This window comes from Lissotriton vulgaris, chromosome 6 (assembly GCF_964263255.1).
Source record: "Lissotriton vulgaris chromosome 6, aLisVul1.2, whole genome shotgun sequence".
In the NCBI taxonomy this organism is placed as follows: Eukaryota; Metazoa; Chordata; class Amphibia; order Caudata; family Salamandridae; genus Lissotriton; species Lissotriton vulgaris.
Genome location: NC_141694.1, coordinates 762251259 through 762272134, shown reverse-complemented (window position 1 = coordinate 762272134; position 20876 = coordinate 762251259). Strand labels below are relative to the sequence as shown.

The following is a 20876-nucleotide window of genomic DNA, read 5'->3' as shown; positions in this document are numbered from 1 at the left end:
ATTTGATTGAATTTGTATTTTGTTGGTTTTGTTACTTCATCCTCTTAGATCTGCTTTGTTTACTCTCTCCTGCATTCTGATTATCATGTTGATCTAGTGTAGAGGCTGGCCTTTAAAATTATTAAAGCAAACAAAACAAATAACAAATAATATTTCCTCCTCGGTTAACTATGAAGATCCTTGTTACATACGACTTAGTTCATTATATCGCATTCTTGAATACTATTATAATTCATATCTGCTAACATATTTGTTGGTGATTTTTCGAGGAATTTCTTCTCATTCGCATGTGTTGTCTTATTATAATGGGGTGGTGAAAATAACATTTGTTCTGCTCAAACTATTGTCCAACAAAGGACGTCAACCTAACTCCTTATATATTCTACACACCCTGGGGGTATTGTTGTACCTCCCATGAGCATATTTCGAATTGAAGGTGTCTTTGTCAAAACCAGTCTGTCTGAAACCATACACCTGTGAAGTGCTACCGTATATTTACTGTACAATAAGGGGCGAGCGTAGGTTCTAGGTCGCACCTCAGGCATTCACCGAGTAATTTACATCGCGTGAAAAGTGTCTTTCAAAAATGCTCCAAGTGAATAGGCGAGTGTTTATGTGAGCTGCAGCATTCGCAGCGGTACTGGAGGAGGTCTAACATGCTTCAGAAGATCTTGCTGTTGACCCTGTTATCCCTGGGGTCTGCAGTGGCCTGTGAGAGTCCAGATGGATTGGCTGCTAGATTGCCGGGGGACATATACATTGGAGGGTTCTTCCCAATTCACATGGGAGTTTCAAGTCCGGTAAACAATACTTCACCAGGCAAATTCAACTGCACCGGGTAAGTTTAGTCATTTCTCTCAACAATATGGTCCAGCCAAAGCTTGGCTTATAAATTAGGCTCCCAGTTTTCCGTTTTTACTGTTTTTTACAGATAAATGCAGACACAAACCACCAGGCCCGATTCACAAGGGTAAATTGAGCCAAAAGTCCAAGTTTACCACTTTCGGTATCCACAAAGGGCATTTACTACTCGTGAATGCCGTTTGTGAATACCAAAAGTCGTAAAGTTCAACTTGTGGTAGTCGCAAAGGGCATTTACAAGTAGTAAATGCCCTTTGTGAATGCCAAACGTTGTAAAGTTAGACTTTCCTCTCAATTTACTTTAGTGAATCGGGCCAACATGTTTCCTGTCTGTATTTATTTTTAAACGTAGAAAAATACGTGTGCTTCTTGTGAGAAGCTCCCCGTGCTGTCTTTCATGATCTCCAGGTAAAAGCTGAGCAAATAACCAGCATGGGAAGTTAAAAACAAGATGAAATGTTTTTAAATGCAGGCAGATGTTCACATTTATTCGTAGTATAATGCTAATATGTACCTTTGGGTGTAGTATTTTGTTATGTGTGGCTGCTTAATTTGCTAAAACGTGACAGGGACCCATGTATGAGTGCACATCTAAGTGTTAAATAAATGTGAAAGTATACCATTTTACGACTCCATTTGTTCTCAAAACACAAATAAAAATGGATAAATACCAGTAAGACAGCCAAAAAATAAATATGGATACATAGAGAGAGAAATGTAAAAAAAGAAAGACCGTAAAACTGGGAACCCTACTCATAATATATGCCCATAATAATACAGTAAGGGTGTGTTACCATCTTTGATGGTGCAAAATGTCTGCCTTCTGCTCACATTGCCTCCTCTCTTTGCTGTTTCATATGATAGTGTATTGAACAGCAATCAACTATTAGATTTATGACATTGGATAGTAGCAAGGTTAAAAATGGAAAAGTGACAGAGACTGATAGAGTGATAGATGGACAAGAGAGAGTGAATGGTGAGGAGAGGTAGAGAAAGAGTTTTTAAGCAGATACACAGAATGGTAGTGGCACCAGGGAGCGAGAGATGAGAGAAAAAGAGACAGAAGGAACAAGAGAAAAATGTGGAATGACAGGGTTGCAAAAGGACAGGCGATATTGAGAGATGAGGAGAAAGGCATAGAAAAAAGAGTGTGAAACGAAGAAAAAAACAAAGCATGGTTTCTAATGAACCTATGGGAAAAGTGGACACTAGAATGACTATTAGCCACGACATTTGTCAAGTTCATTTTTTTATGTGCAAAGGCAGTCTCACAGTAGCATTTTTATTTACTCCATTATAAGGTATCGCCTTTTTTCAAATGAAAATATCTGCAAATATTTATATAAATTTTACATGAAAAACCGTCAGATTTCACAATGTTAATTTTATTATGAAAACCCTTTTTAAAAAATCACAGAATTCTCCAGTAAAACTAGGCAAAAAGCTCATCCGATGCTTTACTCTTGGCCTTACTTTTGACATAGCGAATGGCAACGCATTACCTAACATGGTAACAAAAGCAAGGAAGAAGCTGCTCAGCTTTGGACACACACTTACCTACACACTTACAAATCTAAGAACCATATGTATGACAAAGTGGTGGAGCATTTTGCTAGCCTTCTGGGCTTAACAACACGCTCTGCCACTTCGGAAACGCAAGGCTGCACCATATTTACAAGAATGTAGTGCAGCCTTGCGTTTCCCCTGCGATGCCGCTAAGTTTAACAACTTAGCCCCAACGCAGGCACCCTTGCACCAGAGTGCAAGGGTGTCTGTGTGCACGGGAGGATTGGTTATGTGTAGGAAGGTGTTCCTTCCTGTACATAAACAATCCTAAAATGCAATTTTTCTAACTTTCATATGTGCTGCTTCATACAGCACACATGAAAGTTACAAAATGGCATTTTTTTAAAATATTTTATTTATGTACAGGAAGGCACACCTTCTTGTACATAAACAAACCATGACATTTTGCTTTTTCCATGTGTGCTGCACAAGGCAGCACACATGGAAAAAGCAACAAGCATTAGAAATGCAATAGGTCTCGCAGCATTAGAGTTAGTGCATTTAGAATTGTTTATGGGTTTTTTTGTAAATCTTTAGCATGAGGTTGAGGGTGAGTGAGGGTGAGGGGTTGAGGGTGAGTGAGGGTGAGGCTGAGGGGTTGAGGGTGAGGGTGAGTGAGGGTGAGTGAGGTGTTGAGGGTGAGTGAGGGTGAGGGGTTGAGGGTGGGTGAGGGGTTGAGGGTGAGTGAGGGTGAGGGAGTGAGGGTGAGGGTGAGTGAGGGTGAGTGAGGGTGAGTGAGGGTGAGGGTGAGGGTGAGTGAGGGTGAGTGTGGGTGAGGGATTGAGGGTGAGGGGTTGAGGGTGAGTGAGGGTGAGGGGTTGAGGGTGAGTGAGGGTGAGGGGTTGAGGGTGAGTGAGGGTGAGGGAGGGTGAGGGGTTGAGGGTGAGGGGTTGAGGGTGAGTGAGGGTGAGTGAGGGTGGGTGAGGGTGGGTGAGGGTGGGTGAGGGTGAGTGAGGGTGAGTGAGGGTGAGGGTGAGTGAGGGTGAGTGAGGGTGAGTGAGAGTGAGGGTGAGTGAGAGTGAGGGTGAGTGAGAGTGAGGGTGAGTGAGAGTGAGGGTGAGTGAGGGTGAGTGAGGGTGAGTGAGAGTGAGTGAGAGTGAGTGAGGGTGAGTGAGAGTGAGTGAGGGTGAGTGAGTGAGGGTGAGTGAGGGAGGGTGAGGGTGGGTGAGGGTGTCACAATTTTTCCGTCTTCCTATTCCTGCTTTACCCCTTGTGTGCAGCCATGTCCTAAGGCAGAGTAAGTGCAGGGGAGAGTGGGTGTGGACGAATTTATTTGGCATGTCTGCAGAGCACATTACCTCCTGCACCTCGTGTATATGGAGAGTGCAATCTGTTGTCACTAAATGTGCTATTTGATGGTAAAATGAAGTGTGCTGGGGCAGCTGTGTGCCAAAGGCTCCTAAAGAGCTTCAGATGGATATATTTGCTTTTGTGCGGTGCTTTTGCAGAACGGCAACTGTTAAACCAACAGGTTCCCAAACCTTTGACTGCGATTTCTTCAGAAGTGCTGGTCCCTTTGTGTTCTGTTTTCTTACGTTTCAGTGTTTGCAGCACTCTGTTTCAGTCAAGTAATGGCCGTCAGCCAGGCAGGATTAGATGAGGCCCGGGGGTGACATTCCTGTGCGGTTTGGGGTTTAATCGCGTCATTGTTGTCTCCATCGCGGCCATCAGAAGCACAGATATTTCTGCTCGCCATTGGAGCCGGCTCCGACATGGAGATCAAAGCAAGGTGGGGGGAGGAAGCAGAGGGGGCGCCCGAATGCAGCATTGTAACACGGCGGGCAGGGGAGGGGGCGGGCAGGGGAGGGGGCGGAGAGGGGAGAGGTGCGACACGGCAGGAAGACGGAAGGAAGAGAGGGGAGGGGGTGGAGAAATGTAAGTGCAGGGGAGAGTGGGTGTGGACGAATTTATTTGGCATGTCTGCAGAGCACATTACCTCCTGCACCTCGTGTATATGGAGAGTGCAATCTGTTGTCACTAAATGTGCTATTTGATGGTAAAAATGAAGTGTGCTGGGGCAGCTGTGTGCCAAAGGCTCCTAAAGAGCTTCAGATGGATATATTTGCTTTTGTGCGGTGCTTTTGCAGAACGGCAACTGTTAAACCAACAGGTTCCCAAACCTTTGACTGCGATTTCTTCAGAAGTGCTGGTCCCTTTGTGTTCTGTTTTCTTACGTTTCAGTGTTTGCAGCACTCTGTTTCAGTCAAGTAATGGCCGTCAGCCAGGCAGGATTAGATGAGGCCCGGGGGTGACATTCCTGTGCGGTTTGGGGTTTAATCGCGTCATTGTTGTCTCCATCGCGGCCATCAGAAGCACAGATATTTCTGCTCGCCATTGGAGCCGGCTCCGACATGGAGATCAAAGCAAGGTGGGGGGAGGAAGCAGAGGGGGCGCCCGAATGCAGCATTGTAACACGGCGGGCAGGGGAGGGGGCGGGCAGGGGAGGGGGCGGAGAGGGGAGAGGTGCGACACGGCAGGAAGACGGAAGGAAGAGAGGGGAGGGGAGGGGGTGGAGAAATGTAAGTGCAGGGGAGAGTGGGTGTGGACGAATTTATTTGGCATGTCTGCAGAGCACATTACCTCCTGCACCTCGTGTATATGGAGAGTGCAATCTGTTGTCACTAAATGTGCTATTTGATGGTAAAAATGAAGTGTGCTGGGGGAAACAAAAAAGAAGCCGGAGGGAAGAGAGGGGAGGGGGGAGGAGAGCGAAAGGATCGGAGACACGGCGGGTAAAATAAACAAAAAAAAAGCCGGAGGGAAGAGAGGGGAGGGGGGAGGAGAAATGCGACACGGCGGGAAGGGGAGGGGGCGGAACGGGGGCGGAGAGGGGAGAGAGAGAGTAGGCAAGGGTAAACAAACACGGACGTGCACGCGCCCGTGACTTTTAAGGTCAATGCGCATGCGCATAAGCTTAATGCGCATGCGCATTGACCTTAAAAGTCACGGGCACTGCAAGGAATCGCCACGATTCCTTGCAGTTAGATAAAGAGTCGATGAGCCCCTATAGTCTCGCTTGCTCGATGCGCATGCGCATCGACAGGCGAGACCTAAAAACGAGGAAAAATAATGCATTTCTCCTCATTTCACCACCTTAAGACCAGTTAATTTTGGCGCTACCTCCTATTTTGGCGCCACCCTTGTACATGGGGGCAGCGTCAAATACAATGGGTGTTGGGGTTGAAATGCCCACCAGAACAACCACTGCACGCCCCTTTTACGCTAAACATTGTGTAAAGAGGTGCCTTATGTACAAGGCAGAATAAGCCATGTTAAGTGGCTTAACGCTGCCTTGTACATAAGGCAAGGCCCCTATGGCCACAGGAATGTAATAAAAAGTGACGTTTCTGTGGTGATAGGAGCTCGCAGAGGAAGACTTTGCCCACACGCTGTTGGTTGCTGGAAGCGCGAGGACTACAACGCCCAGGTGCCCCGGGGAGAGAACGCACCTGAGCCCACTTGCCCATTTGATTAATACCTCTTGCGGCCCCCGCTTTGCGGGAGCCACTCGGAGAGGAAGACTTTGCCCACACGCTGTTGGTTGCTGGAAGCGCGAGGAAAACAACGCCCAGGAGCCCCAGGGAGAGAACACACCTGAGCCCACTCTGGTGGCTCCGCCCATTATTGTTATATCATTTTGCACGGTACCCTCGTCGCGGGAAGCGTGCGGGCGTGCGTCGGGCGAAGCCCGGGCCAAGGGCAGGCCCGTTTGAGCCTGTTCGAGAACCTGAGAGGTTGGGCTGGGCCCTTTCTCTAAGTCTCCCATTACTAGTGGTCGCCTCGCTTTTCAAGTAAGTGAACATTTGCTCAGTTGCTGGCCGATCTGCGATCACTTTCAAATTGAGATTTATAATGGCAACCCGCGAGGGGAGAGGTAGAAAAGCAGCCGGAGTGGGGCATGTTGCAGGAACTTTAGACCAGTTCATTACGAGGGCCTCTTCTGTGTTAGCTCATGAGATAGCAATTACTGGGTGTAGGCTTTCTATAGACCCTATATTTTCAAAGCGATCATCACTGGGGGGGATAAGGAATGCCCGCTCAACCCAAAGAGACCCCCAGTCTAGCCCTCCCTCTGATGCTCAAACATTGAATCTAGGCCTGCAGCAGGGTGAAATTCCAGCTAACACTATTGAGGAAGATGCCCCATATTCCATGGTACTTCGAGCTGGAGCACCACAAAATCCGTCCAAAAACATTGTTTCGTGTGTTGCCTTGGTTCATAAATAACCTACTAAATTGAAGGAACAGGCCCAGGGGGCAATCTTCAAGAGGAAGCGAGGTGGAACCCAGCAGAAGGGGGAGAATCCTAAAGCATCAAAGAGGAGTAAATCGGGCGAAAGTCCAAGGGCAGACCCTATAATCATTGAGACCTCACCTTCAGTATCGCAAGCAGCAAATGCTGGGAGCATAAACGAAAGTGTTACTGGACGACCAAAGTCTGACCACGAATATTGGCTAAAAATAGGTGCCCTCATGAAGTCATCTCTGGATCCTATATTAATGAGACTTTCGTCTGTTGAGAATAGGCTTATGGACCTTGAAGCTTCACTAACTATTGTTGCGAGTGGTATTAAGAGTAATACAGTGGATGGCGGGCTAGGTAGAGACTCCTTTAGGGTGGGGGGAGGAGGGGAGTCTGTGGCAATTGATGGTACCAATTTAGTAACAACTGCAGGCTTGGTAGCCAGACCAATTTTTATAATTCTTTGGGGCTGGAAACACCCACTGGAGTAAATCTAGTAACTGCAGAGACTCAGGGTGGGCGTGGTACCTCCCATGGAGAATACTAGGGATATTCTCAGTTAGCCGGTCCTGCACTTAGGGGGACGCGGACTGGTAAGGAGGTAGAAAAGGTACACCATCACCTAGATCTCGCCCCTGAGTGTTCACCCTATGTTGCTGTCTTGACTGGTGTCCCAGTACTTAAGCAAGGTCAACTAGAAACATTTGAACAATTAAAAAACAAGACAATGCACTGGCTAAATACCAATAGACCACTCCCCTGTGAGGTCGAGTCTAAAATTTTATTTGTGAGAAGGGTGGGTTGGGTAGGATGTAAGCAAAAAAACATGCCAGGTGATTGCATTGTGGTCAATTTCAATGACCCAAGGGCTGCGGAGCATGTCTGTTGGGGCGCACAGGTAAATCCAAGAACTCCCATACAGGCTAGGGCCCTAAACTATTTTTATACACCTCCAGAACCTATGTTTATTCAGGGGAACTATGAGTATGAGAGGGGTAGGAGGGGCTGCCTAGCCAGGATGATGACCTGTTCAAAAGGGGAGAATGGTGGCCAACCCCCTGTAGTACCTCTGACTAATAGATTTAGTACACTGGACCTGGTAGACTGACTGTCCCATGATGACACTAATCTGGTGTTAACCCAGGGAAAATGTAATATTGTAAGGGCAGCAGAGATTGGAGATTTAGGCCAAACCTTTAGATTACCAGGTGTAATGGGGAGTAACAAGGATCCAGTGCCTAGATTAGCTCGAAAGGGGGGGGGGGGGGGAATATTTGAATGTTGTGGGCTCAAACATAAGTGATGATGGCAGTGGAGAAGTTGTTTATCAGACCACAGGAATCCTGCTGACCATTCCTGAACCTAGTAATCCCGGGACTACCCCTGAATTTAGCAATCTGGGGATTGTCCCTGACTTAAGCACTCCTGGGACTGCTGATAGATTCCCATTGGAGGGAATGGGTAGGATGAATGCACAACTAACCAATGGTGGCCCTAAAATTCTATTGTGGAACATTGCGGGTCTTATTCCCAAATTAGATCAGGTTGATTGGAGGGGAACATGTTGATTCCCATGAGATCTGCTTGTTCCAGGACACTTGGGCAGTGGAGCCACAGTTTAGGCCAGGCTTTGTAGCATACTGTGAGGGTGCAGTGAAGGGACCCAATGGTAGACCGTCATTGGGTTTATGTATATGGGTGGCTTCACACCTAGGTTGCAAGGTTAAACGAGTTGAGACAAACTCCCCCGACATCACTTGTATACTCCTGTCGTACAAGAACTCACTGAAATTTGCTATTGTTAACATTTACTCTAGGCCAGTCCAGTACGGTGGGACATCCCCAATGTTAGATAGCTTGTCAAACCTCTTGAATAGACTGGCAGGGAACTTAGAACTTTTAGTTTGTGGAGATTTTAATTGCCACTTTGAACCATAGAATGGAATTATGCATCCAATCACTAGTGAGGAGGATCTTACTTGAACAATACCTCCCCCTAATATGTACCCCATTAATCAATGGACTCATTTAGTTCTTCAGTTAACCTCCTTAACTCTGTCTTTTTCCTTAAGGGCCTGTAATGGCTGGTTTTCTGGTGATAACCCTGGGCGCCCGACCTTTAAGCGGTTGCGACAGGCCACGGTTACCGACTATATATTGATTAGCATAGAGGTGTGGCATATTGTGATGGATTTTGCTGTAGGGGACCGATGTGAAAGAGACCATAATCCTGTGGTCATGGAAATGGATTTTCAGTGGTGCAGCTCAAGGGATGATATTGATGAGCCGTACCAAAACAATTTGGAGATTGTAGAAGGAGGGAGACGTATTAGATGGTCTAAGATAAAGCAATCGGAGGAAACAACGTCAATATTATATGCTAATATCATACCTGTTCTGGAGAGAACTAGTGTTGTTGCGTCAAATCTAATATACCCCGATTTTGACGGTGAGTTGGGTGCATTACACCAAGAAATAGCCTTGGTCGTGGCTGATTTTTTTTTTTAAAGTGGTACATTCAAACACAAATCTGGTGGTCCTAGGAATTTGTGGTACTCGAAAGATTATAAGGAAGTGAAGCTAACCTTGTTGGCTGCATTAAAAGGGGCTGATTGCTCCCATATCAGGGAAAACAATTGCAAATGCAAAGTCTGAGTGGGAAGCAGATAGATGGCAGGAGATCAAGAAGGTAGAACTACTCTTGATCCCAATATTAATGAGGATGCCTGGTTTTCATACTTCAAGGAATTATATTCCACCTCCTTTTCAGGCATAAGTCTTAATAAAACTCCACTGTATAATTTTAATCTCGAAGTTTTATCTGATGCACCCCCATTTGTGATGGGAGAATTGACATCTGCCTTTGCTAAATTACAGTCTAATAAAGCCCAGGACTGGACAGAATTCCAGGTGACCTGTTTAAAAGTGAACAGAGAAGATAAATGTTTTAAACAGAGCACTGGCCCTGGGTCTGGTTAGCAGAGCCCAAGGCACAATCAGAGTCAGTAACCACCAGTGATCAGGGAAAAAGGATGACTTTCTCACAGTATATCTGACTAAAGAACAGCAGTTGTAGGCTGTTAAGGTGGTCCGAGAAAGTCCCCGTGTTGGGGAGGGAGGTCACTTTGGCAGAGAGTGTTTATACGGTGATGACCAACTCTGTGGAGTCAGGGCCACTATTGTCAGGTGCTCTGTTTAAAAGGTATATGATTGGGACCTGGGAGGAGGAAAACATGGCGGCCGCAGGCTAGCGCGGTACGCACGTCTCTCCCATCGCTCCTATTCTGCAGCACCTGATCCTGCACTGAGCCGGCAGAGACCCATCTGAGTACAGCCGATCATGGCTGAGTAACGCATATACTTTGGGCGGAACAAAAAAACTGCGAAGAATCTTTCTAAAAGTGACCCGGCAGCCCAGCAGCTGGTTTGAAGAGCGAAACGACGAAGAGGTACTTGGTGAGGGGGTGATGAAATTTTTAGCAGCCCGGCACCTGGGACTTGGAACTTAGCCGATTTCTGACTCCGCTCCGCTCGGGCTTTGTAGCGGATTCTGAAGCGGGAGCCGATGTGCTTGGCTCCGGTTGGGAGACCCCACCCCCCCTCCTGCCTTCCGAAGTGGAGACAAGCAGCCGTGGAGCTAAGGCGAGGTCTCAGGGCGGTGGCTCGCGGGCTCCTACATCGAGGTTTGACGGGGGGAGAGGGAGGGGGGTAAGACTACCACGGTGGACTGCCAAGATATTGTGGGGGATCCCACAATGCTTACACTTGGCAGCGGGAGCAGAGGGGGTCTCTATGAGGTAGAAGGAGACAGAGAAGGAGACAGAGACAGAGAAGCCGGGGGAGAGCCTAAGGAGGGGGGGACAGGCACAAAGCTGATTTCAAGTCGACAAACCCCTAAAGATACATCCCAGAAAAGCAAGGGTAAAAGACAGGGAAGGGGGAAGGGCGTAAGAAGCACAAAAGCCGGCCATAAAACCAAAAGCCCTGGGGGGAAAGGTGAGGTGGAGAAGCTCTTGAAGACAGGTAGTGCGGTTAAAGAAAAGGTTGAGGCAGGTTGGGTCTCAGACAATCCCGGGGCTGGTGAGAAGGACGGGGGGTATGTGAGTAAAGAGGTTGGAAAAAAAAGAAAGGGCAAGGACAAGAGTGCACAAAATAGCGCAGTGCCCGTTACCCCATCACTCCACTCCTTCTTTAAAGTGCTTCCCCAGGTCCTGGCAATCAACCCGGTAAAAACCAGTAACCCGGTAAACCGGATGGGTATGGCTGAGGTTAATCCGCCCAATCCAACTTTGAGCTTAAACGGGGGGGGGACCAACAAGTAAGCCTCTTACCCCCGTACTACTCCCGTCTTTACAGGCTCCCTCTCCGGTTGTATCGGCTCTTCTTCTCCCTTCCTCTCTTATCCCTCTTACCTCTACCTCTGCCCCCCCCCCAGCAGGAGTGCTGTAAAACATGTTCAGGACAAGGGGGACATAAATCTTACGATGGTCACTGACACGGAGGAGGTGGCGGGTGGTGGAGGGGAAGGGGAGCCAAATAGCTCTCTTGAAACCATCTTGATTGCTATGTCAGCTATGAGGGAGGAGATTAGGAGCGATTTCGCACTGTCTAAGGCAAACCAAAATGATATAAGAGTGGCCTGTGAAACTCTGGAAAAAAAAGGTGGATGGATTGTTTGAGAGAACGGAGAGTTTGGAGGGGGCGGTGGGGTCTATAAAAGCGAATTTGGAGGTGGCTGAGTCCAAGATTCAAACCTTACGGAGGGAAGGACAAGCTATGAAGGAGAGGTTTGAGTCTTTGGAAAACTTTTCACGAAGGAATAATCTTCGGATTCTGAAAGTCCCTGAGGGAAAAGAAGGGGATGATTTAAAAGCTTTTGTGGTTGCGCTTTTGAAGGACTCCCTAAAATTGGATGAAACAGTCGAGCTACTTGATAGAGATATCCAGCGGATCCATCGAGATCCCTTCCGCCTCAACCCTGGGAGAACCAAACCACGAAAAATCTTGGTAAATTTCCAGACATACACACTGAAAGAGAAGATCCTGAACCTCACACTGAAGGCCAAAACACTCAAGGGCATCGACTTCTTGTGTGAAGTCAGGTCAGACCTCTCAAAAGCCACATTAGATCGGCAATGGGAGTTGGGTCAGAGGATGGAAAAGCTCAGGGCGGCTGGGGCCACGGTTCAGATGCGATTCCCCGCTTTCTTGCGGGTAATGTACAATAATAAAATGTACAATATCCGATCTCCCTTTGAAGTGGATGAATTCTTGGGGAAAATGGGGGAGAGTTCAAGGGGGGGAGCTAAAAGGATAAGTCAGCTGAATGTTTTTACATTCTCAGTAGAAAGATAGTAGGGCACCTCGCGGGTTAAGGGATTTAAGCATCACCTATTCAAAAAAAGAAAAAAAAAGGAAAAGGGTATAGAAGTTTGGTATTAAGGAAACTAAAATTTCAGGGGAAGTAATACTGGGTGATAGGGAAATAAATAAAGGATAAAAAAATAGATAGAACACAGTTTAAAACCAAAACATAGGGTGTGGGGAGATAGAGAGATACTCTACATGTTATACTTTATTAGCTGACTTAATAGGTATACATTAACACCAGCATATACTAGTAGGGGAGTCTCTTCTTATCTTTGTCTTTTAGCAGTTTCCATTGTAAGATGAGGGATTAAACCAGCATCTACTATTCACTATTTGAAAACAGGTAGCACAGCAAGGTAGGAGGGGGTGGGATGGGGGGGACGTAAAACTGGCCATACATCTGGCTAGCGTAAGTAAGGAGGGGTTTTCCAGGGGTGGGAGGGGAGTAGGGGGGCTCAGGGGGGAAGTGGGAAAAATAATAAAATTCCTCAGGAGTCAGACCTCGTAAAGGCTAGATGGTTAGTTTGTCTTACAAGCCTCTATCACCAGATAACCGTCATATTTCAGTTCTTTGTAAAGATGTTCTTATGGCAGAGGAAAAAAGTAGGGGGAGAAGGTAAAAAATAGATGATCCCCATAAAATTCTTATCCTGGAATGTCAATGGCCTGCGAGTGAGGAGTAGAAGGTATAAAATCTAACAATATTTGAGAGACTCTCCAGCGCAGGTCAACGTCATTCAGGAGACACATCTACTTAAAGCGGAGGTCTGTGAGATGCTAAGGAAACAGAAATGGGTAGATAAGTTTATATGTACGGACCAAACCGCAAATATAAGAGGAATCCTTATAATTTTCAAAAAATCAGCTAAGGCTCAAGTCCTGGAAAATAAGGAGGACCGTAGCGGGAGATGGCTCATCTCGAAAATTTTAGTGGAGGGCATGACTTTCACGCTTGTGGGGTATTATGGGCCGAACCAAGACCACACCTCTTACTTGAAAGCAATCCAGAACCATCTTACACTTTCACAGGATCCAGTTATTTGGGTCGGAGATTTTAATATAGGTCTTAATCCTCTGTTAGATAAGTCTTCCAAGTCAAGAGCGCTTATACCATCTAAATCAAGGCAGGCTCTGATAGATATAATGGAACATCTGAGTCTAGCGGATGTATGGAGGGAAAGGGCAGGATACAAATTAGGGGTTTCGTTTCAAAACCTTAAATACAAACACAAGTCAAGAATTGACTACGCTCTCTTTAGTTATTCTTTAAAGAACTCGCTAAAGGGGTTGGTTTACCTTCCTTCACACATGTCGGACCATTCGGCAATCGCATTTGACTAGGGGTGGGTGTAGTAGGCGTAGTGGGGCTACGCGAAGCTACGTGAAGTGGGCGAGAAACTACGCCCACCTACGCACTTCGCGTAGCCCCACTACGCGCCACCCGCCTCCCTCCTGCCCTCCCTAAATACTTAAATTACCTTTTAAAAATGAATAAAAACCACTTACCTTGTACGCTGCGTCCGCCGGGGCTCCCTCTCGAAATCGCGCCGTCGTCTTAGATACTAATGCCCATGCGCGGCCGCCCGCGCATGCGCATTTCTCGCGAGAAATGCGCATGCGCGGGCGGCCGCGCATGGGCATTAGTATCCAAGACGACGGCGCGATTACGAGAGGGAGCCCCGGCGGACGCAGCGTACAAGGTAAGTGGTTTTTATTCATTTTTAAAAAAGGTAATTTGAGTATTTAGAGAGGGCGGGAGGGAGGCGGGTGGCGGGCAACGTCGCTACCCCCACGGAGTGGGCGTAATGTTGCTTGCTACGCCTACTTCACAAAGGGCGAAGTAGGCAACACTACGCCCACTCTGTGGGCGTAGCGAAGTACTTAGCCCAGGGTTACATTTTACCTTCAAACGAGAAACCATAAAAAAGAATCCTCCTGGTCTTTTGACCACACAATCCTCTTAGAGGAGGAGGAAACTAATTTTTTGTTATCAGAGGCGAAGTTTTTCTTGGAATCAAACTTGGACTCTGCAGACATTAATATATTCTGGGATGCCACAAAGGCCTATTTGAGGGGCTGCATAACTAACAGAGCCACGTATAAAAGGAAAGTGTATCGGGAGACAATTAAAAATATTGAGCAGGATCTGGACAAAATAGATCAAAAGTTGGGCGGCGCGATGGCATCCGCGGGCGAGGCAGAAAAACAGGCCAATCTGAGAAGTCAGCTCCAAACCATATTACAAGAACGGTTAACTAAAAGGTGGGAGGCGAGTAAAATCTTGCACTTTGAATTTGGGGAAGCCGCGGGAAAGGTCCTTGCTTGGAAAGTCAAAGCAGACCAGGCAAAAAATCATATTAGAGAGATCAAACGAAAAGGAGAGACCGTTACTAGGACTTTGGACCGGGAGATAGGGATTGCCTTTCAAGAATTTTTCCAAGAAATATATAAGGAGGAGGTCAGGAATGATCCGGAGGCTAGGGATAAGTGGCTAGATAACATCGCCTTACCAACCCTGCTAACATCACAGAGGACCCACCTAGAGAGGGAGATTTCAGAGGAGGAGGTGGAAAAAGCGATAGGTTATCTGAAGAAGGGAAAAGCGGCTGGCCCGGATGGGTTATCCGGAGAACTATATCGGGGGTTAAGCTCCGCCATAGTTCCAGCATTGACGGCCCTCTTTAATGGTATTCTTCGGAGGGGGGAGAGTCCCCCGGATTCTTGGAATGAAGCTACGATCGTTCTCATTCCTAAGCCAGGTAAAAACCCAGTGGAGTGTGGTTCCTATAGACCAATTTCCCTCCTAAATAACAACTACAAAATCTTTACATCTATTTTGGCAGCCAGATTGGGGGAGGTAATTGGCTCAATAATCCATCCGGACCAAAGTGGTTTTATAAGGGGGCGCCAGTTGGCTGATCACACTCGGGACCTGGTGGGGGCGATTGATATAGCTACCACCTTTTCTCTCCCACTGGCCACTCTGACTTTGGACACCACCAAAGCCTTCGATAGGGTCAATTAGCCCTATCTAGTGGAGGTGATGAGAAGGTTTGGGTTAGGGAAGGTGTTCTGTCAGGTTATTGAGACCCTGTATAGGGCTCTGTTGGTCCTGGCCCTTTTTGGCAGGTTCACCCCAAAACTTTTTGCTTTTGCCTAGCCTGTTTCTGTAACCTGGTGTTGGTGATTTTAGGTCTCTGCGCACTTTTTCACTGTGGTCCAGTGTAAAGTGCGTGCGCTCTCTGTGTGTGTGGTAAGAGTGACCTGCCCTCCCATAGGAATGCATGGGGAATATGTGTGACCATGGTAGTTCCTGATGTGTAGGGAGTGCAGGGTCGCGTTTGGTATGTGCGAACTCATGAGATTGAATGCTTCGCAATGATGTATGCTGCATGAACGTGTCTAGTGTAGAAGTGCCACTTTTAGAAGTTGGCAGATTTGTGTAATTTGTGTCTGGCGTGTGATTGGCTGGAGTTGGCTGGTGAGCCTGGCTCCAAGAGTCTGGGTGGGTCTACCCCGGTGGTGAATGGAGTGATTAGCATGCTGATGTGAGGGGAGGGGTGAACCTGGGCCTGAATAGGGCTGGGCTTCTCCCACACAATGCTGGCTCCACCCCTGTGGTGCGTCTGATGTCCCTAGCCTGGCCAGTGAAAGGAGTTCCCTATAACCAGTTGTAGCTGGTTCTCATTTTGCCTGCACCTTTCTAGACAAAGGATTTTACTGTATTAAAAGGGGCTGTGTCCCCTTACAACATGTTCTTGTTTCTGACTTGAATCCTGCCAGGGGCGTGCTGCTGCTTGGGCCCAGGGGAAGGCTTGCCTCCCTGGGCCCTGCCAAGCCCCTGGATTGCTAGACGACTTCTTTTGGACCCTTCTGCCTGGCCTGAGGATGGCTGGGGGACTTTCTCATTGCTCTGGGAGACTTTCCTGTGGGGCTGGATGGTAGTGTGCCCCAGAACCTAGTAGGTGTTTGTTTCCCCTAAAGGTGCCTTTGTTTCTGCCCTGCAGCACTGGGCTGCATCGTGTGCTGGGGATTTTCCTCATTGTGCCTTCGCAGGAGCCTACCCTGCGTTTTGCCCGGCATATTTAATTATTTTTATTGATGGGTGCCACCCCATTTATTTAATTATCTAACGGGTGCTAACCCCGTTTCTACTTTTATTTTTCCAACCGAGGGTGCCCACCCCTCGTTATGCCCCTTTATTCTACCGCCGCGGCCCAGGTACCGGGATCGAGGAATCCAGAAGTCAGGCATCTCTTGTCAGGAAGGGGGCCGGGTCAGCAATCCAGCAGGAAGGCCCGCCCACCGCCGCCGGGGGAGAGAGAAGCTGCCCGGGAAAGGAGGGCAGCCGCAAGAGAGAGGACCATGGCGCCACTGGCACGGGGCTCCTAGGACTGAGGGAGAGCCCCACAGGTGCCGCGCTGCCTGCCGAAGTCGCCAGAGACGTCCTGCCGCCACCGGAGGAGACCGGCCGCCTCTAGAGCTGGTGAGTAATGTCGATAAGGAGGGAATTGGCCCTGTTGGTCTCCCGGGCGGCCCCACGTGGCAGCAGGCCGCCCCTACGGATGGCAGTCTTTGCTTAAAGAGCCCTGGGTGGCTCTTTCCTGGCCATAGTTCTAGCCCCGGGCACGGAGGGGCCATGCTCATTGATTAAGGGGGCCCGGGGGAAGCCCTATTTTGTGTACAAATGCCAGAGCGGTCCCACATGGCAGAGGGCCGCTCCAACGACATGGTGAGTGACCAAGAGAGCCCCCACGGGGGCACAGTTGTTTGCAGAGCCTAGATGGCTCCAGGGGCATGTTTGTTTTAGAACCTGAGTGGCTCCCTGGGGGTACAGTTATTTGCGACACCAGTGTCTGGGGGCCAGGGCTCTGTCTTTTTATGGGTGCACAATTCGTCTAGGAGCTGGGGTGCTCCTAGTGGCAGGTTTTATTGCCAGAGCCTGTGCAGCTCCAGCGTTTGGCGCAGAGTTGTTCTTGGGACGCAGTTTCTGTTCCTGAGGGCCCATGTTGCAGTTATGTTGTCTCCCAGCTGCCTAGCAATTAGTGGGCAGCTGCACCGTTTAGGCGCCAAGGGAGAGAGAGTCCCTGGGAGGGACAGAGATGGCACAGAGCTGCCAGGCCTTCTACAGCTGTGCAGCACTTAGTGCCAGCTGCAACGTTTAGGCCCTGTTACTGTTCACAGCTGCCCAGCAATTAGTGGGCAGCTGCAACGTTTAGGTTTGCGCCAGTGGCGCACCCCTGACTGGCGCTGCGATGGCAGCACGATTTGACATTCTGGACACAGGGCATTTGAGCCCCTCTTGAGATGGCCAGTTGGCCAGGGGGCTGGAATGGGATTTCTGCGCAATGTGATTTTACTATGTCTGTAAAGGTAATTGTCTAATGTGATTTTTGCGCAATGTGATGTTACTGTGACTGTGAGGTTACTTTACCTGTGTAGGTTTATGTTAGTGAGAGTTTACTTCACTGTGAGTCATGCCCCTAAATGTGAGTTATGCTTAGGGGGAGAGTCTAATGTGTTTAGACTAGTGAGGAGATTGCCTACTGTATTTTTACTGGTTAGGCCCAAATGTGAGTTATGCGTAATGTGCTATGCCATTATCCCTGTGACACCTTTGAATGTGTTTTATGCATTATGTGTCTTACCTACACCTCTGAATGTTTTTATACATCATGTGTCGTTCCTTCACCTCTGAATGTTCTATGCATCATGTGTGAAACTTCTGATTGTTATATGTTCAAAGTGCTATTTCTAACAGTATTTCGAGTTCTAAAAGTGTTGATTCTGACAGTGGCCCATGTGGCCCTGTCCTGGAAATAATCCCTAGTGAAAATTGCCCGTGCCAGTTGGCACAATGTATTTAGTGTGATTACTATCTGATGTGTTTTGACAATGCAAAAGTTATTTTTATATAACCTTGTGTGGAGTTCCTTTTGTGGTGTGCCTAGGATGTTGTTGCTGTTGTGTGCATGCGCAAATGCTTTACACATTGCCTCCGGGATAAGCCGGTCTGCTTGTGCCAAGCTACCAAGGGGGTGAGCAGGGGTTATCTTGGCGTGTGACTCCCTTGCGGTGACTAGAATGGTGGTTTCTGCCTGGCTTTGGCGTAATCCTTAGCCAACCAGAAATCCTAGTTCTAACATTGTTGGACAGTGGTGAGGATTAGGACTTGTGTTTGCGCAGTACCACAGCGACAACTGGCTACATTACAAAACTCTGCATTCTAGATAGTCACATGTTTGTGATTATTGTTTGTGATTTTGTTTTCCTCAAGAGTGTCATTTTCAGATGGTGTTCCTGCGCTTTTATGTTTAGTCGCAGATGAGAGAAAATGACAGGGCTGGACACCAGTAGAGGGGGAGGTTCCCATAGATAAGGAATCCCTTGCTGGGTCCAGTACACAATCCCTGTTCCTGTCCCTGTGTAGGTAGATGGAAGAGAGGGAGTGTGGAGGAGAAATGGCTTGCCTGAGAGGGTGGTTATCCCCTGAGTGTAGTGTGTGTGTCTGGATTCCCCTGTATGGTAGGATCCAGTGTTGGCAGCTAAAATGTGTCCAGTGCGTGAAGTCCCATTCCCAGTTCCCAGAGTATGGTGCCTGGTGCTCAGTAAGAGGGGTACAGGTTGAGAGTCAGAGGCAGTGAGGAACTGTCTCACCATTCTGGAGGGGGAGTGTGTGGATGAGTGGTGTGTTGAACTAGAGGAGTTGGTGTGAGTTTTTTTTGGTAATAAAAGGAGCTTACACAGGAGGTGTACCTCTGGTGGAGTGCAGGAGGTCCTGCAGAGGCACTGGACAAGAAGGTGGACATCTGGCGGTGTGCTAGATGTCTTGCAGAGGCATTAAGGAGTGATTCTAAAAGTAATGGCTTGTGTATCTGATGATCCTGTGTAGGGGAAGAGGTTCATGTTTAACCCAGATAGGTCCCAGTAGGATGGTAGGGGCTCACATCCAGTCTCAGTGGAGGCAGAGTGAGTGTGGGACGGTGTGTCCCACGTTGGCCTGAAACCCTGTCTCAGGGCCTGGAGGGTTCCCTAAGGGAGCGCCAGGTCAGGGGCGTAGGCTGTACTTACAGGTCATTTGAGGAGGATATTCCTGTGTCTAGAGGACGGGGAGTGTCGGTAACCAGAACTCCGGTGGTCCTGGTGTTGGGTAGTACCGCTCCTAAGTGGAGAGTGCAGAAGTCCTGGTTCGCTGGGCATTTGACAGTGTAGAGTGCTTGACCATTTTTGGGGCCTCTGGAGGTTGTTCCCTGAGGAGGGGGAGGCCAGGTTCAGGTTCAGCCTGACCTGGAGGGAAGGGCATTGGTAATCAGTGTCCTGGCCGGTTTTTGGCTTCCAGGGGTACCGCTCCAAGGTGGGAGGGTGAGGAACTCTGGAAGGGGGTGCAGAGGGAAGGTCCTTACCTCTGACCCTGGTGCAACCTGAGGGTTTAGACCCTAGGTTTGGAGATTAGGAAACTTCCAAAGTCAAGAAGGAATCTCTTCCAAAGTAGATCAGCTGAAGAGACTGAGGGGGCTGCCCTTGCTGTGTGATCTGGGGCTCACCTGCAGTTTGTTGTTTTTACTAAGGTAGAGGAAAGGGGACTTTGCTGTGTGCTGTGTCCCCCCCACCTGCTTGAAGAGGGACTGTGCTGTGTGCTTTGTACCTCCGAAGTGAAATAGTTTCCAGATCCCAGGTGGTAGACCAGTGATGGAGAGAGGTCCTGATCTGGTGGGAGAGATGTGTTCTGGTGGGTGCTTCCCTGGGAGGGTGCGGAACCCCAGAAGTAGAGGTACGGTGGGGCATTCTTGCCCGTGACCTCTGGTCAGCCTGAGGGTATGGTCCCTAGGTTGAAGGATAAGTGGTAGTTGTAGCTACACTGAGAGGGAGAGTGGAGAATGGCTATTGTGTGCCAAGGGTTACTGCCCCCACTCTGTGAAGTGGTCAGGACCTGTGACATTTGGATGGCCTAGGGCCTGGTCCTGGCCGTGGATTACTAGAGAGTACCAGTGGGGTATCCTAGTTGGGCCAGAGAGCTGTTGTTGAGAAAAATCCATGTGGGTTCAGAGTGGCGTAGAACCGGAGGGTGTCCCTGCCATGCGGGCCCGTGTCCATGTTTTGTCGCCCAAAGCAGGGAAGCCCATCAGTGGAGTGATTGGTCTACCCTGCGTTTTGGCTGGAAGGGTGTTGTGTTGGACCTGGCCCTTTTTGCCAGGTTCACCCCGAAACTTTTTGCTTTTGCCTAGCCTGTTTCTGTAACCTGGTGTTGGTGATTTTAGGTCTCTGCGTACTTTTTCACTGTGGTCCAGTGTAAAGTGCGTGCGCTCTCTGTGTGTGTGGTGGGAGTGACCTGCCCTCCCATAGGAATGCATGGGGAATATGTGTGACCATGGTAGTTCCTGATGCGTGGAGAGTGCAGGGTCGAGTTTGGTATGTGCGAACTCGTGATATTGAATGCTGCGCAATGATGTATGCGGCATGAATGTGTCTAGTGTAGAAGTGCCACTTTTAGAAGTTGGCAGATTTGTGTAATTTGTGTCTGGCGTGTGATTGGCTGGAGCTGGCTGGTGAGCCTGGCTCCAAGAGTCTGGGTGGGTCTGCCCCGGTGGTGAATGGAGTGATTAGCATGCTGATGTGAGGGGAGGGGTGCACCTGGGCCTGAATAGAGCTTGGCTTTCCCCACACAATGCTGGCTCCACCCCCGTGGTGCGTCTGATGTCCCTAGCCTGGCCAGTGAAAGGAGTTCCCTATAACCAGTTATAGCTGGTTCTCACATTGCATGCACCCTGCTAGACAAAGGGTTTTACTGTATAAAAAGGGGCTTTGTCCCCTTACAGCATGTTCTTGTTTCTGACTT

At 48.5% G+C, this 20876-nt stretch overlaps 1 protein-coding gene across 1 annotated transcript in view; it reads left to right on the top strand.

Annotated features, from left to right (window-relative positions):
* Positions 1-638: 638 nt before the first annotated feature.
* The window catches only part of LOC147707951 (G protein-coupled receptor family C group 6 member A-like), a 451952-nt gene continuing 431714 nt past the window's right edge, over positions 639-20876 (top strand). The window contains exon 1 of the mRNA XM_086926749.1: positions 639-838. Coding sequence (XP_086782875.1) covers positions 657-838 — 182 coding nt within the window. The 5' untranslated portion in view covers positions 639-656. The remainder of the gene's footprint in view (positions 839-20876) is intronic.